Genomic DNA, 26,148 nt, shown 5'->3' with positions numbered 1-26,148 from the left:
GTTCGTCATAAATTTGACCCAGGGCGGAAAAAAAGGCGTCAAGGGATAGTCGGGCTGGAGAGCCAGCTGGTAGCGAGAAAGCCCAATTTTGGGGTTCTCCCCTCAGGCGGGTAATTACGATTCCCACTTTCTGGTATTCAGTACCAGAGGAGTGGGGGCGAAGATCAAAGTAGAGCTTGCAGCTCTCTCTAAATGCAAAGAACTGATCTCTCTCTCCGGAGAAGCAATCCGGAAGCGTGGCTCGAGGTTCTGACATTGTTCCTGGAGCGGACGAGGGCTGCATGGGACCTGCAGCTGCCACTTGTTCCTGTGGCTGCAAGCGGGCTGTTAGGTCCTGGGCAAGGGTCGTAAGAACCTGGACCTGGTTCGCTACAGCCGCCACGGCCTCCATCGAGGAGCTCAAAGTTGCCGGGCGGATGCAGGGGTCTGACCTTCGTTCGGCCAGTGTTACTGTCAGGACAGTGTCCGGGATATGGGGGTCCCTGAGATATCCCGCAACCCCTGTCCCTGCCTACTTGCCCCCCTGGGCTAACCCCCAGGGCGACAACTGGGCGACGGTCCCTACCCTCACTAGGGAAGCGGGACACGGGAGACAAACAGACACTGAGACAAAACAACGGTAGAATGGTCAGACAATCCGGGTAGGCAACAAGAGGGTACGCAGTACGGAGGGGTCAGGCAAAAACGTAGTCAAGTCCAAAAGCAGGTGTCAGAAAAGCCGAGGTCACAAGAGCAGTCAGGATAAACGCGGGTGTAGCTGGAGAACCAAACTAACACTGGCAACGCCTGACAGGAAAACACACATATTTAAATGCTGTCAGTGCTCCCGCCCCAGAAGCTGATTGGGGCGGGGAGCCTGACAGCAGCAGGGCTAATCAGGGAGGTGCTGGGGGCACGCCCCCAGTCTTGCAGCACAGACCGTTACTAGGGAAGCCAGCCTGGTAGTCAAGTGACTAGAAGCACCAGCTGCCTCCCTAGCAACCCGGCGGCGACCAGTCTTACAGCGGCCCGGGGAGATCACCAGAACCGGGGCTCCCCTACGCCGCACTCCTGTAGCCCGGGTGGCAGGACCGGTGGTGCGGGCACGGCGGCCCCGAGAGTTGCAGGTTCTGACAATCTTCTTCTTACAGTTTGGCTGGTACTCATCTATCAGACACATCCTGCACCCAGTTGGCATCTGGAATAAGGAATAACCAGTCCCTGAAGATACTCGACTTGTCTAATAACCGTCTGTATGGTCCTCAGTTCAGTGACTTGATGGATGCTCTGTCCAATCCACCCTGCAGGATAGAGAAATTAAAGTGAGTGTAAGAGACATGTACAGTTTGAGGCATGTGGAGGTACAAGTTATACATGTACAGGATGAAGCATATGGGAGGCACAAGTTATACATGTACAGGATGAGCCATATGGGAGGCACAAGTTATACATATACAGGATGAGACATGTGGGGGGTGCAAGTTATACATTTATCAGATAAGACATACGGAGGGCATAAGTTACACATGTACAGGATGAGACATGTGAAGGTCACAAGTTATATATGTAAAGGATGAGCCATGTGGGAGGCACAAGTATTACATGTATAGGATGAAACATTTGGGGGGAACAATTTATATGTACAGGATGAGACTAATGGGGGTACAATTTATACATGTGCAGGATGAGACATGTGGGCGGCACAAGTTATACATGTACAGGATGAGACATGTGAGGGTACACGTTATACATGTACAGGATGAGACATGTGGGCGGCACAAGTTATACATGTATAGAATGAGACATGGGGAGGGTGTACAAGTGCTACATGTACAGGGTGAGGCTCACGGGAGTACAAGTTATACATGCGCAGGATGAAACATTTGGGGGGAACAATTTATATGTACAGGATGAGACTCACGGGGGTACAATTTATACATGTACAGGATGAGACATGTGGGCGGCACAAGTCATACATGTATAGAATGAGACATGTGGAGTGTGTACAAGTGCTACATGTACGGGGTGAGGCTCACGGGAGTACAAGTTATACATGTACAGGATGAAACATTTGGGAGGGCACAATTATAAATGTACAGAGTGAGACTCATGGGATTATAAGTTATATACATGTACAGGATAAGACATGTGGAGGGCACAAGTTATACATGTACAGGATAAGAAATGTGGGGGGAACAAGTTATACATGTAGAGGATAAGACATGTGGGGGGAACAAGTTATACATGTACAGGATAAGACATGTGGGGGGCGTACAAATTCCACATGTACAGGGTGAGACGTATGGGAGTACAAGTTATAGATGTGCAGGATGAGACATGGGTGGCACAAGTTATACATGTGCAGGATGAGACCTGTGGAGGACAAAAGTTATGCATGTACAGAATGAGACATGTGAGGGCACAAGTTATACATGTACCGAATGATATATGTGGGAAGTACATGGGTTTGTCCTATTTTATTCTCCACACAATTGTTATGCCTATGAGATATAGTCTGCTGACTGCACTGTGATATGTGACATCTCTACTAATGTCTCTCGCATCTCCTCCTATCACTTCTGTCTATGGTGTAAATAGGCTGAACTAGATGGACATTGTCTCCATTCGGCCTTACATACTATGTTACTATGTAATTACAGGGGGCTGCCACAAAGTCAGAATATGACCAATACTATCAATATGCCCCTCATTGCTTTCCTAAGGGGACATCACACCCAGAAGAAAGAGGGATGATGCAGCACCATGGAATGAGGGAGCATTCTGTATGAATAATCTAGTAAAATCCAAGAAGGTTAAACTGATACCCAAACACAAAACCGATTTCAAAATTTAATGTGTTTGTAATTATATTGTTTGACACATAGATCCTGACAACCATTTAAAAAACCATTTAAAAAATATTGTATCAAATCAGAAATTTACAATAAAGTCACATGACCAGAAACATCACAGAAAAGAGATTCTACTGCATATTCATAAATGAGCCTGACACATGGGATGTTGTCAGAAAATAAGGCCTGTAGCAAACAGAACACCCTGAAAACCAGGATAATATATGCTTAACTTATGGAAGGTCCTTAGAGGAATATTATAAAGATATGGACATCAGGTACAACTATTAACATGTTAAATTAATACTGATAAAAACTGCACAAAATAAAGAATAGCAAATAACAGCAGCAGATTGTCACTATACAGAAGAGAAACAAAAAGATCAGCAATGGAAAAGGTTATAACTAGAGATGAGAGAATCAAAACTGTAGAACCTGACTTTGCTGAAAATTCGGTTTCTGCCAAACTTGAAGTCCAAATACTGAACACTTGTGTGGTGGTTAGCACTGATGCCTTGTAGAAATGAGCGAGCATGCTCGGATAAGTTAGTTACTCGAGCGAGCATCGCTCTTCTCGAGTAACTGCATTCTCGTCCAAGCAGGCTTGGGGGGGCCGCGGGGGTAAGCAGGGGGCGTGATCGCTCATCTCTATTGCCTAGAAGTGTTGGTTCAAATTTAAGGACATCTGCATGGAATTGGAACACGATGTTATCTATAGTCAGATTTGAACATGGTACTCAATCACTGCATGGTAACAGTGCTAAATATTGAGTCACCATTCTTCTTCTTACTGGAGAAAGAAAACAAGGGGAAACACAAAGAGAAAATAGGAACTCCATGCAGAGGTTGTCATTGTCAGATTTGAACCTAGTAACACACCTCTGCAAGGCAACAGTGCTAACCACTAAATCACCATATTTCGTCATCCTTCTTTCTACAGAGGATGAGAAGCAGAACAAGAAGAAACAGAGAGAACATATAGATGTTGTTCTTGGTCAGATTTAAACCTGGGACTCCATTGCTGGAAGGCAACAGTGCTAAACACTAAATGACCATACTCCTATATCCAAAGGAAAAGAAGAAGAACTAGAAATATAAAGAGAGCATACAACCACCATGTAGACATGCAGACATTGTCCTTGGCCAGATTGAACCAAATACTTCAGCATGGCAAGGTAACAGTTTAAACCTCTAAACCATTGTGCTCCCCCCCCCCCCCCCTTCCTTTTTTGGAGAATGACAACAGAGAGAAGAAACATAGAAGGAACATACAAACTCTATTGAGATGTTGTCCTTGGTCAGACTTGAAACTATTACTCTAGCACTGCAAAGCAGCAGTGCTAATAATTGAGCTACCAAAATTCTCTTTTTTCTTCTCCAAAAGAGGAAAGCAAAGGGCACAAAGAGTACAAACTCCATGTAGAGGTTGTCCAGTTAGATTTTAATTTACAACAGTGATAACCACTTAGTCACCATGCTGCTGCTACTTTTCTTCTCATCCTCCTTTCTTTTGCTCCTTCTTTCTATTTCTCTCTTGTCCTGGAGAAGAAAAAGAAAGTGAATAAGAACAAGGAAGGGGTGAAGCAGAAGGAGGAAGAGAAGTGAATAAGTAGAAAATTGAGAAGAACAATGAGAAGGGAAAAGAGATCTCCTGTTCCTTTTTCTTTTCTGTCATGCAGAGCTGGAGTCCTAGGTTCAGACCAGGATGGATGAACACAGAACTTAAACACACTCTAAGAAAGAAGAAATGCAATGTTTATGAAATGGAAAGATGGGGGGGGGGGGTATCTATTGAAGAACATAATGCAGTCTGCAGAAACTGTAGGGCAAGTGTCAGAAAAACTAAAACCAAGAATGAATTGAAGCTTGCAAAAGAAGCCAAAAGCAATAAAAAAGGATTTTGAGGGTATGTCAAAAGCAAAAGAAAAGTCTAAGATGCTCTAGGATGTTTACAGGATGAAAATGCTTAAATCGTTAAAAATTATGTTGAGAAGGCAGAACTCTTAAATCCCAATTAAATATGTTTTCTTTCAGAAAATAGATGTAACATCAGCTGATTTTCCCTGTGCTATTGAAGGGATAAAATAATGCAGGCTATCGATAAGCAGAGAGATGGTGAGGGAAAATTTAGCTAACTTACATGAATTCAAGTCTCCATTTTTAGATGAATACTAGGGTACTAAAGGAAGTAGCATATGTAATTGCCAAACCACTCACCGTAATCTTTGAAAATTCCTGGAGAATAGGAGAATTCTCAGAAGGTTGGAGAAGGGCAAATGTTGTCCCTACATTCAAAAAAGGGAAGAAGGTGGACCCAGGAAACTACAGACCTGTGAGCCTGACTTCTATACCAGGAAGGATCTCTGAACAAATTATTAAACAGCATATATGCACGTTCTTGGGATATGAGCTATTTGTCACTGAAAGTGCCTGAAACTAAAATATAACCTTTATTAATAATAATGATAAAAAACCAATACTGCTAAGGCAGGATGGTTCCGACCCAAACGGACACAAAATGACAGACAACCATACAAAACAACCACAAAATTAATTGCCTATGGGGTTAGCGCAATTTGCTTAAGTAATTAGAATGACTCAAATACAGAATTTTAATATATTATTTAAATTGATAATGATAAGAGGGGCTACCAGATAAGGTGGTGACCGTAGCGGGCCGTTATCAGGTATACAAGGGACCAGAAAGTGGTAGCGCCTACTGAGATAACTCCATGTTGTTATGCATTAATAAGAACATGCCTATTGATGGAAAGACACTGTTCCAAAACAACTAGAGAGCGTCACTCATAAAACCCTAAGGCCTCATGTCCACGGGCAAAATGTGATGTAAAATCCGCAGCGGATCTCCCGCGCGCGGATCCGCACCCCATAGCGATGCATTGACCACCCGCGGGTAGATAAATACCCGCGGATCGTCAATAAAAGGCATTTAAAAAAAAATGGAGCATGAAAAAATCTGGACCATGCTCCATTTTCATGCGGGTCTCCCGCGGGGACGGCTCCCGCGGGCTTCTATTGAAGCCTATGGAAGCCGTCCGGATCCGCGGGAGACCTAAAATAGGAATTAAAAGCATTTACTCACCCGCAGCGGACCGCGAAGCTCTGCTCTTCCTCACGGCCGCATCTCCCTTGCTTCGGCTCGGCGGATGTGCCCGGCGCATGCGCGCGGCACGTCGACGACGTGCCGGCGACGTGCCGCCGGCGTCAGGAATTCATCCGCCGGCCGAAAATGAAGATCCGGCCGTGAGGAACAGCTGACCTTCCCCGCACGCTACGGATAGGTAAATGCTTTTAAATTTCTATTTTCAGCGCTCATGTAGAATCTGCAGCGGATCTGATTTTCCCCGTGGACATGAGGCCTAAGTGGTGGATAATGACAATTAGATCATCCACACTAGACAAATATTATACTAGTACACTCGCTTATGGGAGCACTGTACTGAGTCCGTAACCTTATTTGTTACTAGACTTATTCACTTCCCCATAGGGTCATCGATCTGACAAGACCTAGTTCTTAAATTAGGTCAAAGTCTGTATCATCGGAAACAGGCTAGAAGGCTGGACTTGTAATGACAATTAAGTCAGGAGAAGTCCAAGCTACTTATAATATATGTCAATTCACAAAATTGCGAATTTGATGAACATATAAATAGTTAGCTGAAATCCAATGTGGACCAGGGCGAACAAGATCGTCCGTAATCGTCTAATCGTCAACGCGTTTCCGCAGCGCAAGACAGATTATTTGGCGCGCTGCTTCATCAGGACGACAATAAGACTGAATGATGCCCAAAAATTGTGCGATGCCAATCAACTGCACACAATTTTTGTTGCAATGGGTTCGAATAGCAAACAGCAGTTGCACAAAAATTGTGCGTAAGAACTGTTTTTTTAATGCGCCAATGTAAGAAGGCTGGTAGGTTAATTGCACATTATGTAAGGAGGCTGATTTACACAAACAGATTGATTTGCGATTATAATGCAATCAATCATCAGGTCTTTCAGTTTGAAATAATGCCTCACAGGGGCTGGTAGTGTAGTTTAGATAGCGGTCACCATCTAGGACCGTATTGTACTTTAGCCAGGTTAGAAAATTTATCATCACAATTTCTAATTGACCTCCCTGGCTCTTTTGTCAGTCTGGGATAATAAACGCCAAGTATCAGGCGTTCAGACTGTTTAATCACTAGCACCTATGTTTGTTGAATAGTGTTCAATTAATGGACCTATCTAACATAAGGATTGCTATGTCAGCTGTCTGTTCATTATAAAACAGCATGGTCAATTGCACTATTTGCAAACCAATCGGGTTGCCTTTACAGTCGACTGTCTAGTGTAAGGCCTCATGTCCACGGGGAAAATCGGGCCCGCTACGGATTCTACATGGAGAATCTGCAGCGGGTCCCTCCTGCCCCGCGGACATGAGCGCTGAAAATAAGAATTTAAAAGAATTTACCTATCCGTAGCGGGCGGCGAAGCTCTGCTCTTCCTCACGGCCGGATCTTCTCTTTCGGCCGGCGGATGAATTCCTTACGCCGGCGGCACGTCGCCGGCACGTCGTCGACGTGCCGCGCGCATGCGCCGGGCACATCCGCCGAGCCGAAGCAAGGGAGATGCGGCCGTGAGGAAGAGAAGAGCTTCCCGGTCCGCTGCGGGTGAGTAAATTCTTTAAATTCCTATTTTAGGTCTCCCGCGGATCCGGACGGCTTCCATAGGCTTCAATAGAAGCCCGCGGGAGCCGTCCCCGCGGGAGACCCGCACGAAAATGGAGCATGGTCCAGATTTTTTCATGCTCCATTTTTTTTTAAATGCCTTTTATTGACGATCCGCGGGTATTTATCTACCCGCGGGTGGTCAATGCATCCCTATGGGGTGCGGATCCGCGCGCGGGAGATCCGCTGCGGATTTTAAATCACATTTTGCCCGTGGACATGAGCCCTAAGGCAACAAGATTGATTGCATTATAATCGCAAATCAATCTGTTTGTGTAAATCAGCCTCCACAGTCGTCTGTTTAGTGTAAAGCAGTGTTATTAATTACACTACACTAAAAACCGTTCTATTTGCTTTTACATAATGTGCAATTAATCTACCAGCCTTCTTACATTGGCGCATTAAAAAACCAGTTCTTACGCGCAATTTTTGTGCAACTGCTGTTTGCTATTCGAACCCATTGCAACAAAAATTGTGTGCAGTTGATTGGCATCGCACAATTTTTGGGCATCATTCAGTCTTATTTTCGTCCTGATGAAGCAGCGCGCCAAATAATCTGTCTTGCGCTGCGGAAACGCGTTGACGATTAGACGATTACGGACGATCTTGTTCGCCCTGGTCCACATTGGATTTCAGCTAACTATTTATATGCTCATCAAATTCGCAATTTTGCGAATTGACATATATTATAAGTAGCTTGGACTTCTCCTGACTTAATTGTCATTACAAGTCCAGCCTTCTAGCCTGTTTCCGATGATACAGACTTTGACCTAATTTAAGAACTGGGTCTTGTCAGATCGATGACCCTATGGGGAAGTGAATAAGTCTAGTAAAAAATAAGGTTACGGACTCAGTACAGTGCTCCCATAAGCGAGTGTACTAGTATAATATTTGTCTAGTGTGGATGATCTAATTGTCATTATCCACCACTTAGGGTTTTATGAGTGACGCTCTCTAGTTGTTTTGGAACAGTGTCTTTCCATCAATAGGCATGTTCTTATTAATGCATAACAACATGGAGTTATCTCAGTAGGCGCTACCACTTTCTGGTCCCTTGTATACCTGATAACGGCCCGCTACGGTCACCACCTTATCTGGTAGCCCCTCTTATCATTATCAATTTAAATAATATATTAAAATTCTGTATTTGAGTCATTCTAATTACTTAAGCAAATTGCGCTAACCCCATAGCCAATTAATTTTGTGGTTGTTTTGTATGGTTGTCTGTCATTTTGTGTCCGTTTGGGTCGGAACCATCCTGCCTTAGCAGTATTGGTTTTTTATCATTAATATTAATAAAGGTTATATTTTAGTTTCAGGCACTTTCAGTGACAAATAGTTTAAATTGCTCGAAGAGCCTTGGTTGTCACAGTGATTACTATTCTTGGGATATGAGAATGGAGTAATTAGCCTGAGACTGCAGTGGTTTTGCTAACTTTAGGGTGAAAATACCCCTGTATAACGGACAAAAGGAAACTACTAATTTCAATAGGAGTTCAGTGGTTTTGTTTTCACTAGTGGGATTAGTCAGCCATGAATACTATAGCTGAGAAAAGACAGGACATGCTCTATCAACCCCCCAGTGAATACATCATGTAGGGAAGATTGGGCAGGATCTATCTTCCCACGGTTATTTTAAAACTCTTGGGCTCTGGCGCAGATTTTGAAAAGCCGATGAAGGAGAAGAAATTCCCCTAGTTCAAACGCAACTTCGCTTCGTACTGCCAAGCATAGTTTTGCCTTCAGCAGTGTGTTTTGGCCCTTAGACTGAATGATTGTCATTCAGGAAATCATTCAAATGATTGAAACAATAACATGCAGGTAACCGTTGAATATTGAACAAGAATCGTAACATTATTTAGTTTCAGCTGGCAGAAAAATCAGCGCCACCTCGTTTACTTACTGGGCACTTTAAACACTTCTCATTCAGTATTACACATAGGAATATGAAACACTGAACGAAAAGTGAGCGAGTACTGTATGATTCTCAATGAAAATCATGCAGTCTAAACACGCTGCCTGAGTGTAAACAAGCTGGTGACATCATCACCAGCCTGTTCACACTCGGGCAGCGTGTTTAGACTGCATGATTTTCACCAGCTGATGTTACCAGCTTGTTCACTCAGGCAAATGAGATTTGTCCCATTGAAAAGGGGTAACTCACAGAAAAAAAGGCAAAAATGCACCATTTGATAAACTGCAAGGCAGGCTCAATCACCAGTAAACCCTGCTAGAATGCAGAAGGCCAGGTTGGAACATGAGTAAACCTTGCCGTTGGCCCGTCAGCTTATGTGGCTTCTAGTGATGACATTTATGGATGTTACTAACAACCGGGGACATGTTCTCTCCACATTCACCATGCACAAGTTTTGTACTAACACTCTGTGGACACGTCACCCTCCTCTCATCTTCCCATTCTTACAGTTTAGGTTATAATTATCTACCAGACACGTCATGCACCCAGTTGGCATCTGGAATAAGGAATAACCAGTCCCTGAAGATACTTGACCTGACTGGTAGTCATCTGTCTGGCCCTCAGTTCAGTGACTTGATGGATGCTCTGTCCAGTCCAGCCTGCAGGATAGAGAAATTAAAGTAAGTATAAGACGTGTACAGGATGAGACATATGGGGGGCACACTTTATACATGTACAAGATGAAACATGTGGGGGGCTCAAGTTATACATGTACAGGATGAGACATTTGGGGGGCATAAGTTGTACATGTACAGGATGAGATGTGGGGGAGCACAAGTCATATATTTACACAATGAGACATAATGGGGGTACAAGTTATACATGTACCGGATGAGACACATGGGTGGCACAGTAAAGAGGATTCATTCATAGATTGAGTGTTGCCTGTTTACACTAAGCGAGAAGCAGTCATTTCTTTTCAGTGATCTGAAACAGAACAAGTAGCAACAACTGAGCGACACCTTGCTCATTTCTGCGTTGGGGCAATTGAGTGATTATTTGGGCTATCAACCCATAAGAAGGTACCTTTATACAGTGCTGTGTGTACACGGGACAATAGACGACAAAAATCGCTCATTTGAGTGATTTGGGCAAGTATTGGTCTGTGTGAAGCTACCTTTATAGAGCACCTATGAAGTCTTGGGAAAACCCATGAAGTAATAGGAAACCAAAATAAAATCTTCCTCCAATATCTGTAATTAAAAGGTAAAACATTTCTGTAGAGCAGAGACATCTTCAGCTCTCTACACACACAAGTGGTCGTACACATTAGATGGAAGTAAAGTACATGATTGGACAATCGCTGAATGAATGATCATTTTACAGACTTGGCCATACGTTTTAGTTTATTTTGCCCATCATAGTCCATCAAACTGTCCGTACATGTTTAGTGACTCTGGTTGATGGACAAAAGTTCTCTTGAGGGCATTCTTGGAAAGGAAGATCTTTTGTCTAAGTACTGAGTGAAAATCTCAAACTTGTACAACTTCTTTCTGCAGGATGACTGTCAGCTGAATTAATTGTTCCTTCTTAAATATAACTCAGCAAAAGAGTGTTTAGGCTGAAATCATCTTTTAAAATTATTTTTAGCATTTCTAAATCAAAAGCTGGCAGGTAATGGGCTGGTGACTGGTCTTTCATCTGCTCATCATAATAAAGACAGCTCTGGAGGAGGATATAAACATTAATGCAGCCTTGGCTCCATGTGTGCCTCAAAACTGAAATCTACACCAGCTATGTGCTCTCCACTATCATTTACACTAGAAATTGGCTGATAGTAATTATGATGGGCTATGGTAGGCCACATCCCAACTACTAAGCCCCTTCATCTGAACTATGCATCTTTCAAAAGTGGGACATTGTAAAAATCACAAATGTTGGTGCAAATATGGTGTGTGGCCCCTCGCAGTATGATTACATCCAGTGTCCAGTACAATGACATTTGGTCTTCCTTCTCACAGTATAATTATGTCCAGTCCCCTACTCTCACACAGCATAATTAGAGGTAGCATTCCTCCACCTTACCACAGTATGGCCACATCTGGCTCTCCCCACTGCAGTGTAATCACATCTGGTCATTCCCTTAATACTGGAATCACATCTGGCTCACCTTCCTTATACTGTAGTATCGTCAAATCCAAAACTCCCCAAGCCCCCCCACAATTTTCCTGCAGTAATAATTTGGAGCAAATATTGTCCAAATTGAACCACGCCTTAATCTTTACCAGTGGGCATCACCCAAATCATTCCCACAAAAACTGCTTCCATGATATCAGCATGCCAATACAGTATATTTATTAAATCCCGAACTGCGTACAATAAAAATACCGTATGAACATGCTGACATTGTGGAATATTTTTTGTGGGCATGCAGAAGGTGGGATGAATAGACCAGGCAATTGATATTCTGCTCCATTCCTCTGGTGAGCGGCAAGATGAGACATCTGGTACTATGGGCCCCAATATGAATTTTACTTGTAGATCCTGGACAACCCAGCGTGACACTGCATAGAGCTTTACAAGTGTATGGATCACCTCTTATGGGCATGAGGCTTGGTGGATGGACAGTGCAGGGATGTTATAGGGATGATGCTCCTCAGTATTGGGACTCTATTTCTAGACCATGGATTTGGTGTCAGTTGATATATCATATAGCTGCCAGAATTCCTAAAATCCACCACACACAAGAGGCAGCTTCTATTGATGACATTTATGGATGTTACTAGCAGCTGGGAAGATTTTATCTCCACATTCACCATGTACAGATTTTATGCTAACACTCTGCGGACATGTCTCCCTTCTTATTCATTATCTCATCTTCTTATTCTTACAGATTGACTGGTAATAATCTACCAGACACATCCTGCACCCAGTTGGCATCTGGAATAAGGAATAACCAGTCCCTAAAGACACTTGATCTGTCTGGTAATCATCTGTCTGGTCCTCACTTCAGTGACTTGATGGATGCTCTGTCCAGTCCAGCCTGCAGGATAGAGGAATTACAGTGAGTATAAGAAATGTGTACAGGATGAGACATGTGGGGGTGACAAGTTATAAATGTACAGGATGAGACATGGAGGGCACAAGTAGAGGATGGGATGTGGGGTGTACAAGTTATATATCTCCACAGAGATTCAAGCTTCAGAGCATAGTAGTTCTGTAGAAACAGCTTGGGTAAGAATACAAGGGGAGAACAAAAGAAATTAATTGTAGGAATTTACTATAGACCTCCTGGACAAATGGAAGATATGGATGAACTCTTTCTACATCAGATTGTCAAGTTCTCAAAAGGTACAATACAGTGGGAACTTTTAACTATCGAGACGTTTGTTCGGAAACTCTTGCAAAAGTAATGGGTCCAACAAATTCTTATTCACTGACAACTTCAAAAGGTAGAAGAGAAAACAAGGGGATCTGCTATCTTGAACCTAATTCTTAGAAACAGGGAGGAAGTGGTTGAGGAAGTAATAGTGGCTAGGACATTAGAAGGCAGTGATCATACTATCATTGAATTTTGAATAACAAGGGGGGGAAGACCAGAGAGGACTAATAAAGACCCATTTACACGGAGCAATGATCGCTCACAAATCGCTCAAACGACAGTTTAAGTGACAGCTTTGAGCAATCATTTTGCATAAACTATTAACAAGCTACTCAGCTACTTAACAGCTTATTAGCATGAAAATGAAGCCTTTAGCTGAATGCAGTTAATAGCTGGAGGTCTCTTATCTGCATTCAGCTCCTTTGTTCTCTGGCGGGTTAAATAGTTGAAACAATGTTATCAGCACTACCCGCAGAGAACTCAGCATGCGGTCCTAATAAGACCTCACAATGATTTTTAGGCTAGCTTGAACTTAATGATCAATTAACAGTTCACGAAAAGTGCTCGATGGCCGCGCGTTTAGACGCAACGATTATCGCTCAAAAGATCGCTTTAGAGCGATTTTTCAGCGACCATCGCTCCATGTAAATGGGCCTTTAGACTTCAAAGTTGGATCTCAGAAAGGCAGACCTTAATGGACTCAAAAAAAAGTTAGGAAAGATCCAATGGCTCGATGTTCTTAATGACAAAAATGACCAAGAAGGTTGGGAGATATTGTGAAATGAAATTCTCAATGCACAGTCATTAACAATCTCTGAAAGAAGGAAGAATGGGAAGCATTTAAATAGATGAGGATGGATGAACACAGAGCTTAAGTACATGCTATGAAGGAAGAACAGTGGGGAGCATATCTAAAGAAGAATATAATGTGGTCTGCAGAAACTATAGAGCAAGTGTCAAAAAAGCTAAAGCTAATAAATAATTGAGGCTTGCTGTAGAGGCCAAAAGCAATTTAAAAGGATTTGTGGGGTATGTCAAAAAGAAAAGAAAAGTCAAACATGTTTTAGGATGTTTACAGGATGAAAATGGTGAATTGGCTAAAAATAATGTTGAGAAGGCAGAACTTTTAAATTCAAATTTTGTTTTCTCTTAGAAAGTAAATGCAACATTAACTGATCTGCCCTGTACTATTGAAAACATAAAGGAATGCAGGCTTTTTATAAGCACAGAGATGGTAGCTAACTTACATGAATTTAAGTCTCCGGTTACAGAAGGATTACATCCCAGGTTAAAAAAAGGAAGCAGCAGCAGTAATTGCTGAACCTCTCGCGATGATCTTTGAAAATTCCTGGAGAATAGGAGAAGATTGAAGAAGGGCAAATGTACAGCATGAGACACAGGAAACTACAGTTCAGTGTGCCTGACTTTTATACCAGGAAACATCTCTGAACAAACTATTAAATAACATATATGCAAGTAATTGGATGGGAATGCAGTAATTAACAAAAGCTAGCATTGATTTACTACAAACAAGTCATGCCAGACTAATCTAATTTCCTTCTATGAAAGAATCACCAACTGGGTTGATCAGGGAAATGCGGTGGATATAGTATATCTTGACTTTAGTGAAGCATTTGATAAAGTATCTCATACCATCCTTATTGAAAAAATAACCAAACATAGGATCGACAAGGCAACTGTTAGGTGGATTCACAACTGGCTAAGTGAATGTACTCAAAGTGTTGTCATAGATGGCTAAACATCCAATTGGAAGAATGTCTCAAGTAGGGTACCACAATACTCTGTCCTGGGCCCAGTGTTGTTCAACATTTTTATAAATGATCCAAATAAGGGAGAAATGAAAGAAAAGTAATTGCATTTGCCAACGGAAAAAAGCTAGGAGGAATAGCTAACACTAGAGAATAGAGAGAGGATTCAAAAAGATCTGTACAAGCTAAAAAAGTGGGTAGTGACTACCAATTGTATTTAACAGGAGAAATGCAAAGTCCTACACTTGGGCAAGAAAAATAAAAAAGCACATACAAAATGTGAGGAACTGGGATAAATAGCAGCACATGTGAAAGAGACTTGGGTATACAAATAGATCACAGACTGAACATGAGTCAGTGACACAATTCTGGGATGTATTACGAGAAGCATAGAGCCTAGATCACATGAGGTAATTATCCCCCTCTACTCTTCCTCAGTCAGACCTCATCTGGAATATGGTGTCCAGTTCTTAGCACCCTAATTAAAAAAAAAAAGGGTGATAAACTGGAGCAAATTTAGAGAAGACTTACACGGATGGTGACCAGTCTGTAATCCATGTCCCATGAGGAATGGATAAAGGATATGGGAATGTTTTGCATGCAAAAAAGAAAGCTGTGAGGAGACTAAATAGCTGCCAATATCTGTCAAAGTGCAGAGGGATCAGCCCTATCGCATTTACACAAGGAAAAACTAGGAATAAGGGTATGAAATTGAAAAGGAGCAGACAGATTATATTTTAGAAAAAAGTTTCTGACAGTGAGGGTGATCAATCAGTGGAAAATGTTGCCATGGGAGGTGATGAGTTCTTCTTCAATGGAAGTCTTCAAACAAAGGCTGGACAAATATCTGTCTAGGATGATTTAGTGAATCCTGCACTGAGCAGGGGGTTGGACCCGATGACTCTGGAGGTTCCTTACAACTTTATGATTTTTTAATTTTATGTACAAGATGAAACATGTGTGAGGCACAAGTTATACATGTAGATAAGACCTGTGTAGGGCACAACTCATAAATGTGCAGGATGAGACGTGGGATTTACAAACTATACATGTACATCATGAGACATGAGGAACACAATTTACACATATACAGGATGAGACAGGTGTGGGCACAAGGTATAAATGTACAGGATGGGACATGTGGAGGCGCAGGTTATGCATGTATAACTTGTGCCTAATCACGTCTCATGCTGCACATTCATAAATTGTGTCTCCCACACATCTCATTCTGTACATGTACAGTATAAGCCATGGAGAGGGCACAAATTATGCATGTAAAGGATGAGACGTGTGGGTGCACAAGTTACACATGTAGAGCTTGAGACTTAGGGGTTACAATCTATACATGCACAGGATTAGACATATGAGAGGCATAAGGTATGCATATATAGGATGAGACATATGTAGGGCACACGTTATGTATACAATGAGACATGTGAGATCCGCAAGCTATATACGTACATATATAACTTGCACCCCCCACATGCCTCATCCTGTACATAATGAGACTTGTGGAGGGCAAAAGGTTAACATCCACATGATGAGATATATAGAGGGGGAAGATATACATGTACTGGATGAGACATGCAGGTGGACCAAGTTATACATCGATATGATGAGAGATGGGGGAAGTACAACAAATACATGTACAGTTTGGGACATCTGATGGACACATGCATGAGATATATTGGGAAGGGGAAGTGCATAATGAAACATTTTGGTGCCAAAAGTTATACATGTATATGATCAAATAATTAGGGGGCACAAACTATAGATGTACATGGCAGGACATGGGGGGCAAAAGTCATTCAAGTACAGGATGAGAAATGCATGGAAAAGTAATATTTGGACAGGATAACACATGTAGGGGACACAAATTACAGATGTACAGGATTAGACAGGGCAGAGCAAAAGTTATATATGTACATGATGAGACATGATGAAGCAAAAGTTATAAATGTACAGGATGAGACATGGGGGTCACAAGTTATACATGTATCGTTTGAGACATGGTGACACAAATTATGCATGTACTAGATCAGTCATGGGAGGGGCATAAGTTATATATGTACAGGATGAGATGTGGGGGGCGCAAGATTTACATGTAGATGATGTAAAATCGGGGTGGTGCAAAAGTTATACATCTAGAATTAACAAGTTGGGTACGCTAGTTATACATGTACAGGATGAGACTTGGGGGAACACAAACTATATATATATACAGGATGACACATATGAGGGATACACGTTATGCAAGTATAGGAAAATATGTGGGGGCACAAGTTATACATATAAAGGAAAAGATAAGGAGGTGCACAGGTTTTATATGTACAGGATGTGATGTATGTGGGGCATAAGTTATGTGTAGGATAAGACATGAGTGGGCTACAAGTTACATATGTACAAGATGGGATGTGGGGGACAGAAGTTATACATGTACAAGATGAGACAGGAATAACTACTTGGGGGGCACAAGTTATCCATGTACAGGGCAGGTGGGTGCACAAGATATACATGCACTGGTTGAGACGTGTGGGGGCAGAAGTCATGTATCACAGGATTAGACATGTGAGGGACACTGGGTATAACTGTACATGATGAGACATATCGGGATGACAGGTTATACATGTCCAGGATGAGGGACGGAGGCACAAAGCATGCATATACTAGATGAGATATTGGAGGGCGCAAGTCATGCATTATAGGATGATGCATGTATAAGTTGTGTTCCACTCATGTACAAGATGAGACATGTTAGGGGCACAAGCTATATATGTACAGAATGAGATATGTGGGTGACACAAGCTATACATGTAGATATTGAGACTTGTGGACGGCAAAAGGTTAATATGTCCATGATGAGACATGTGGGGGGCATGTTCTACATGTACAGGATGAGACATGTGGGGGATACAAGTTATACATGTATAGGATGAAACATGTGGGGGGTACAAGTTATACATGTACAGGATGAAACATGTGGGGGGTACAAGGTATACATGTACAGTATGAGACATGTTTGGATCCCAAGTTATACATGTACAGAACGAGCCATGTGAGGGGTGCAAGGTACATATATCCCATATATCAATGAGATAATCCACTGGCTGCACTGTGATATTTGACATCTCTAATAATGTCTTTCTCATCTCCTCCTAAAACTTCTATGGAGTAATTACAGCTGGCGCTGCCCTAATCACTGGTGTGAATATGCCCCATGTTACCAATATGTCCCTCAATACTCTCCTTAGGCGAAATCGCATTTATGTTGGGGTCATATTCTTTAACCTATAAGTGAACACATCACGTAAGAGGAGTGACTGTACAGACATTGCAGAGATTAATATAAAGCCACAAAAATAAGTTACGTTTACACAATATGATTGTCAGACGATAGTCATTAACCCCTTATGGACCAGGCTGTTTTGTACCTTAAGGACCGGACACTTTTTAGGGATTTTACCCATGTGGTGGTTTTACTGCCTTATTTTTTTCCTTTAGCTACCAAAATTATTTTTGCTGCATTTTTTTTTCCGTGACATATAGAGCTATTTTTTCTTCACTGACCTTTTTTTCTGTTTTTTAGTTTTATTGGGGGTTAGAAGCTAAAAAGTATGATTTTTTTTAACATTTAAAGTTGTTTTTTCAAGTTAGTATATCTACGCTAAAATAAAGAATAGGAATGGGTTCCTTATTTTGTTTTGGACGTTCTGATATATAACGTGTTTGCTTTCAGATTACAGGACGCGTATGGTGACGGTTTGGGTTTGCGTCAGCTTTGGGTAATTTTCTTTTTTATGTATATATTTTTGTTTTATTCTACAATTTTTTTTACTTATTCATTTAACTATTTTTTTTACCATCTATAACCCTCATAACATATAAGATGTAAGAACTCTGGGGGTCATTCACACGGCTTTTTTTTATTGCACACTTTTCCACTGTAGTTGGGGCATCCATAGGAGCCCCAGTTACAGGGGAAAAAAACCCTCTGTAGTTACAATAGTCACTAATAGAGCTGATCAGGGTCTGCTAGGACCCTACAACTCTGCTGTGCCAGGGGGCTCCCAGTGGTCATGTGATCATCGGCTCGCCTAGTAGAAGCTATACCTCCACTTTCACTTGCTAGTACATAGTGCTCATTGACCGCTATGTACCCAGGAAAGGAGAAATCAGAAACTGTTAAAAACTGCTTTTCACTTCTCCTCCAGGTTCTCAGCTGTGACTAACACCTGAGGACCCAATCTGCTCCTGATTGATTGTAGGAGCAGAGGATCTAATCTCCCACCATAGTTTTGCTATCGGTGGGATTAAAGCCCAGGGCCAAGCGCCGTATATTTACCACGCTTGGTCCTTAAGAGGTTAAAGTGATTGGGGGTGGAGTGGGTCGGAGATCATTTCAGCTGCCTGCCTCCATGCACAGTTAAGAGGAGTCATTCATAGATTGAGTGACTCCTGTTTACACTGAGTGAGAAGCTGCACAGCAGTCGTTCCTTTTCAGTGAGCTGAAACAGAACAAGTAGCGACAACTGAGCGATTTCTTGCTCATACCGTGTGTACAAGGGCCAATAGTCAGCAAAAATTGCTCATTTGAATGAGTATTGGTCTGTGTGAAGCTACCTTTAGAGGGGACCTATGAATTCTTGGGAAAATCCAGGAGGTAATAGGAGACCAAAATATAAAATCTTCCTCCAATATCTATCATTGAAAGGTGAAACATTTCTGTAGAGCAGAGATATTTTCAGGTCTCCACATATAGAAATGACTGTACATATTAGATGGAAGTAAAATGCATAGTTGGACAATCGTTGAATGAATGATCATTTTACACTCTCAGCCATACATGTTTTAGTACATTTTGGACATCACAGTCCATCAAACTAGCCGTACATGCTCATGTACTCCGGCCAATGGACAAAAGTTCTTTTTTGGAGAAGATTCTTCCAAAAATAATTCTTTTATCTGAGTACTGAGCAAAAATCTCAAATTTGTCCAACTTCTTTCCACAGAATGACTTTCAGTTGAAATTGTTGTTCCTTCTTAATTTAACTCAGCAAAAGAGTGTTTTGGTTGAAATAATCAGTTTTCAGAATTTTTAGCCTTTCTAAATAGAAAACTGGCAGGTAACGAGGCACATTTACTAAGATTGGTGTTTCATCTGCTCGTCGTCATAAACACGTCACTGGAGAAGGATATATAAATTAGTGCATCTCTGGCTCCACGTGTTTCTCAAACTGAATTCTATGCCATCTATGTGCTCTCAGAGATTTCTACTATAATTTACACCAGGAATTGGCTGATAGTAATTCAGATGGGCTATGGCAGGCCACATTCCCACTGCTAAGCCCTTCCCTCTGAACTCTGCATGTTTCAAAAGTGGAAAATTGTAAAAGTTACAAATGTTGGTGCAAACATGGTGTGTGTCTTCTTACAGTATGATCACATTCAGCGCACTATAAGGACTCTGGTTCTCCCCATCGCAGTATAATTATGTTCGGCCCCCTACTCTCACACAGTATAACTACATGTAGCGCTCTTTCACCGTACCATAGTATGACCACATCCGGCTCTCCCCACCTTGCTGCACAGTGTAATCACATCTGGTCTTTCACTTCATAGTACAATCAAATCCATATCCTCATACCCATTTCCCCTGCAGTAATCATCCGGAGCTCCCAGAACAAGGGTCATCCAAATTGGACCAGACCTTAATTATTATCAATGGCTAGCACCTTAATCATTCCCATCTGCTTCCATGAAGTCAGCATGTCCGTACAGTAACGTTATTTAATCCCAAACTGCATGCAATCAAGTTACCGTATGGACATGTCAACATTTTGGAAGATTCCTTTAGTGGGCGTGCAGAAGGTGGGATGAATTGAGCAGAGAAATGATTTTTAGCTGCATTCCTGTGGTTACTGGTTAGAAGGGACATCTGGTGCTGTTGGGCAATATGAATTTGACTCATAGATCCTGGACAACCCAGCATGACACTGCTCAGAGCTCTACAAGTATAGATATCACCTCTTATGAGCATCTCTCCCCGGGGCTCGGTGGACGGGTAGCGCAGGGATGTCCTAGGGATGATGCTCCTCAGATTCTGTTTTTAACCCATGAATTTGGTGTCAGTGGACACATTATATATCTGCCGCCATTCCTAACATCCACCGCACACAACAGGCGGCTCCTAGTGATGACACTTATGGATGTTACTAACAGCCAGGTACATTTTATCTCCTCATTCACTATGTACAGATGTTATACTAACGCTCTGAGGACGCGTCATCCTCATCGCATCTTCTGACTCTTACAGATTAATGGGTAATAATCTAGCAGGCACATCCTGCACCCAGTTGGCATCTGGAATCAGGAATAGCCAGTCCCTGAAGATACTTGACCTGTCTCTTAACCATCTGTCTGGTCCTCACTTCAGTGACTTGATGGCCGCTCTGTCCAGTCCAGCCTGCAGGATAGAGAAATTAAAGTAAGTATAAGACGTGTACAGGATGAGACATATGGGGAGCACACTTTATACATGTACAAGATGAAACATGTGGGGGGCTCAAGTTATACATGTACAGGATGAGACATTTGGGGGGCATAAGTTGTACATGTACAGGATGAGATGTGGGGGAGCACAAGTCATATATTTACACAATGAGACATAATGGGAGTATAAGTTATACATGTACCGGATGAGACACATGGGTGGCACAGTAAAGAGGAGTCATTTATAGATTGTTGCCTGTTTACACTAAGCGAGAAGCAGTCATTTCTTTTCAGTGATCTGAAACAGAACAAGTAGCAACAACTGAGCGACACCTTGCTCATTTCTGTGTTGGGGCGATTGAGTTATTATTTGGGCTATCGACCCATAAGAAGGTACCTGCAGGATAGAGAAATTAAAGTGAGTATAAGGGTATGTTCATACGGGGTGGAAATGCTGCAGAATGTCAGAAGCGAATCATCCCAAGGGATCCTTACAGGGTAATATGGATCCTATACTTCAAATTTAGCAAAATACTTCAGTGGCGATTAAGGTGATAAATACCGATAATAGTGATGGATCCTACCTTCTGTAGACCCATCCATATGTTTAGGTAGGATTTGTCATGAATACTGCTGGCTGTCAATGGGAGCTTCCTCTTAAGGGCTTTTACCCACTAGCATTTTTTTTAACGCTGCGATATCGCTGCGTTTTTTTCAACTGGACTTTCTAATGTTAATATTGCATCGTACAAAAATCGCAAGTTTGTGCTTCAGCGATTTTAACATTAGAAAGTCCCATTGGAAAAAAAAACAGCGATATCGCAGCGTTAAAAAAATGCTTGTGGATAAAAGTTCTTAATGACAGAAAGTCCCAACACTTTTCATCCAGTACACAGACTCATCAAGGAACCAATAGAGGATGAAAGCAGCACCAAGTCAATGAGCAGCAGAGAAACATTTAGTAAAAAAAAACAATTATTCAAAAAAAGTTTCTTAAATTGCATATAATGGCTGCACAGCACCCCATGGAGAGTGCAAATGCCGAAAAACAATCATACAGCATCTAGTAGATACAAACCACAAATCTAATAAAGTCATATAACAACCAACTCAGTAAACCTGCAGGTATGTGGCAGTAGTGAGCACATTGCATATGCTAGTGCTTCATAGAAAAGTCACCATAATGGCCAGGATGAGCTGCATATGGCAGCAAACAACCGCATATAGCAGTAAAAATAGAATAGAAGAAAACATCCCTACATGCGGCAAAGGAAGTATAATGGCAACTCCACTCTGTAGGGTTGCACCATTTGTGCGATTGCAGATCAGGTGAATCACTTTCTGGCAACTAGGTGACATCAGAGCTGGAAGACACAAGTCTGTAGCAACCCACATCTCATGTTATCGAAGTACCATTGAATGCAGCTATTGCATGATAAAGCCCCATACACACACAAGGGCATTCCTAGGCTGGTTCTCGCATCCGCTTGTCAACTCACATTAACAGCCAAGATCAAATTAACTGGAAAGTTGTCAAATTCATCATCAGAGATTTTACAAAAAGCACTGAAAGTTCAATCATAGTATGTAAGGTGTAAATCCAAACATCTCTCATAGACAGTCCTAGTATTTCAACTTTTACCTGTTCATGATGACTGTTTCCACCTCCTTGGTTGTCAGTTAGATGGTTTTGCCCTTTACATTGGCTGCTTGAGTTCATGGTTTTATTTTGAGGGTTTTAGTTCCTTTTTACAGTGGGTGGTCTGTTGCAAGACAGCATCTAACCTGATGACCCGTTACAAGGATGATTTTCTCACTGTGGGCCCCAGGGATCCCTGACGGTGTGGTTTTTCTGTGAGACTCTTTTTGTTTTGTTATGGATAAATTTGGCGTTCCCTTAACAGCGAGTAAAACAGAAGGTCTATTGATGGTGTTATCCTTTTTGGGTATCGAAGCCGATTGCATCAAAATGTTTTTTCGTCTTCCTGTAGTGAAAGTGGTTAAACTCCCGGTCAAACTTGACACCTGTTTAGCCACCAAGAAAGTGCAACTCTGTCAGATATAACGGACTCTATGTATTTGCGCACAGGGTTATGCCAATGATTCAGAAGTTGCATCACCTGACCAGCAGCACTGCACTTGCTAAAGGCCGCCAAGTACTAGATGAAAGGAATTGGGGGGGGAGCGCTGTATATACTAAAATCAGCTGCATATTTTGAGTCTAAATCCGCACCCCTGGTTTGGTTACAGAAATGCTGTGGCTCTTGCAGACTGATTTTCCATTGAGGTAAATCTGCAACATTTCCACTATAAGTGAACGTACCCTAAGAGATGTGTGAAGTGTTTTTAGGTGTTTCATTACTTTCTGTTGGCCTACAAAGACTATCTGGCCACGGAGTATTTTCTGGCAAAACATTGTTATAATTAACAGTGAGAAATGTGGAGTTTTTCCTTGGAACACCGTGGAAATCACCCAAAGGAAGGCTGCACAGGTAATCACATGCTACGATTGAATTGTGGCTAAAACCACATTAAAGAATACATTGTAAAATAACTTGCGATTTTGCTAGTTTTTCTATGTGGTTGCAACTTTTTTTTAACTACAGTCACATATAAAACTGTAGTAATACTGTGTGCAGCTTCTTTATATGACTTTTTCTTGCAGTTTTAGCCACACTTCAGCTACATCACCCCTATCATTCTTTAGTTTTCTAGATTTCACCCACTTGCAGAATTTCAGGTCTAGATGAATTGGTGGAGGTCCTCGGGCAAAGAATTTGGTGAAATCCACCATAATTGTAATATTCCTAAAGAGGAGCTGTCCCACCCTTTTGTCAGTGTTTGTGCCTGCAACAAGAAGGCAGCAGTTGGAGCCGTGCTATGGAGATGCTGCTTGATACCAAGGAGGCCAATAGTCACCTCTGCCAAGGAGTTTCTCATTTGCATCATTTTAGGCTCACACTATGAAAGCATCACTCAGTGCTGGATCATCACATGACAGCACCAATGAGGATAAAAATGAAAGTGTTTTTAAGAAATGTACAAAGTAATGAAAAAAGGGGATAAAAAAAGGCACACTTGGTGGCTTAGTTATATTTTTTAACATGACTCGCCACTAAACCATCTCCTTGCTGTAAAGAAGTGTTCCTGGCTATTGTTTTTCCTTTCCTCTTACCACAATGTACTTTAGAAGAAATAAATAGTGTCTTGCCAAGCACTTAGGTTCGGGAATCATGCACTGAGCGGACTGGAAGTCCATTTGTCTCTGCATTCCCATGAGAGTCTCAATGTGGCAAAAAGTATTGATGACCCATCCTCAGAATCATCCGTCTCGCTGTCAGTGCAGCAGGGACAGACATCATCATCGGGGATGTGAGCAGAAGTGCCATAGCAGGTTTCACTCCCATTGACATTAATGGGAGCTGAAGCCTCTTATTACACTTCCGAGTCTTACCCAGGTGTCAGAACAGGAAATTTCAGAAGTTTAATAGCCAGCTTCAGCTCACAGGGATTTCTCTATGCTACGTCCACTCCTGTCACCGTTGATGACATCCATTCCTGCTGAACTGACAGTGAGCCACGCGATCAGCTGTTTGCCGGTGATCCAAGCTGCAATCCCTTGGCGATTAACTATGGATGACCTATGCTGAGGACACTTCATCAATAGTTTTTGCCTGGAAAACCCCTTTAGGCCTCCTATAGAGCTGGTAAATGTTCATACTTAAGAGGGGGCATTTAAAACGTTGCTATGGGGTGCAGACTTTTCTTCTTACACTCAAGTTTAGGCAAATCAATTCACTGACTAATCTGAGGTCCTGAGAAAATCCTCACTTTAAAAAGTAACATATTATTTTTGGTTTTTTTTGTTCTAGCTTGTTGTCATGCAGACTGTCTAACAATGAGAAGAAAAAATTAAGTGAGCTGAGTACACACAAACCGAAAATGAAGATCTCCAACTAAAAAAAAATCTGTGCCGAATAAAGGAGCTCATGTGCTCCAAGCGAGAGCTCTCCCTTCTGAACTATCCAGCCTTCTGTACAACTCTCCTGATGAACCTTAGCCTTTTTCCCAGCTCCTGCAATCCAGTTCATGTTTTGTTTCCACCCTGATTGCTAATTGGACATGCTATAAAAACCTAGCCCTGTCCCTCTCTCAGTACATGGTTATTGAGCTCCCAGCCTGTGATCAAGTTCCTCTTTTTCCTGCACCTTTATTTCCAAACAATTGCTCTGTGTACAGACTCCTGGCTTCCCCTGACATGGCTACCTGCCTGCTCCTCTTGTACTGCAACTGACATTACCCAGATACTCACCACTGGCTTCCCCACAACTCCACTTCCTGTCTGCTTTTCTTGTTTTGCAACAGATACTGACTACTGGCTACACCCTGACTATGCTACCTGCCTGCTCCTCTTGTACTGCAACCAATAGTACCTGGATACCGACCCCAGGCTTACACTGACTACACTACCGAACCACACCAGTTATGACAAGGAGACTCCAACCCAGAACCAGATCGTTACAATCTGTCTCTATGATGAGGAGACAACTTTTGATGGTTACTACTTCTTCAGAGCTTCAGTATGAAGTATTTCATGGTGCATTGTGGGTAATATCGCTAATATATAATCTACACATTGTCATTATCACTTCTCAAGCAAATTAAATGAAAGTGGGTGCCTTTTAGAGTCTTGTTGGTCATTGCAGAAAAATCCTTAGACGTGGTTCTTTGGAGAGTTTTTTTAGTCTCTCTTCAACAGATTGACCTAAGGTTTTGTTTTGTAGATCAAGTGGTGGTGCTCTATTCTTCACTGATGGCAAGAGTGAGAGCCAATGTTATATTGTCTAAAACATTTAATATTGATAATGGCACTTGTAAAGGTTATCCCTTGTCTTCCTTGCTTTATATCCACACATCACCATGGAGCACCTGGCGGTGGCATTATGTGAGAGTCCGGATGTCTCCGGGTAGGATCACCACAAGTTGGCTCTTTATTAATGACCTACTCTTATACGCATCATCCCCTCACATA

The 26,148-nt window shown here is 42.0% G+C and overlaps 1 protein-coding gene and 1 long non-coding RNA gene across 2 annotated transcripts in view; one reads left to right on the top strand and one right to left on the bottom strand.

Annotated features, from left to right (window-relative positions):
• LOC136633343 (NACHT, LRR and PYD domains-containing protein 12-like) overlaps nt 1-25,845 on the top strand; it is a 102,176-nt gene extending 76,331 nt beyond the window's left edge. The window contains exons 7-11 of the mRNA XM_066609016.1: nt 1,131-1,301; nt 9,986-10,156; nt 12,370-12,540; nt 20,941-21,111; nt 24,989-25,845. Coding sequence (XP_066465113.1) covers nt 1,131-1,301; nt 9,986-10,156; nt 12,370-12,540; nt 20,941-21,111; nt 24,989-25,076 — 772 coding nt within the window. The 3' untranslated portion in view covers nt 25,077-25,845. The remainder of the gene's footprint in view (nt 1-1,130; nt 1,302-9,985; nt 10,157-12,369; nt 12,541-20,940; nt 21,112-24,988) is intronic.
• Nucleotides 1,122-5,235, bottom strand: LOC136633345 (uncharacterized). The gene is made up of 3 exons (XR_010793260.1): nt 5,049-5,235; nt 4,305-4,370; nt 1,122-1,280 (listed from the first exon to the last, which is right to left on the bottom strand). It is a non-coding gene; the product is annotated as an uncharacterized lncRNA (long non-coding RNA).
• Nucleotides 25,846-26,148: the final 303 nt, after the last annotated feature.

This window comes from Eleutherodactylus coqui, chromosome 6 (genome assembly GCF_035609145.1).
Source record: "Eleutherodactylus coqui strain aEleCoq1 chromosome 6, aEleCoq1.hap1, whole genome shotgun sequence".
NCBI classification, from domain to species: Eukaryota; Metazoa; Chordata; class Amphibia; order Anura; family Eleutherodactylidae; genus Eleutherodactylus; species Eleutherodactylus coqui.
This window is presented reverse-complemented; position numbering and strand designations above follow the sequence as displayed.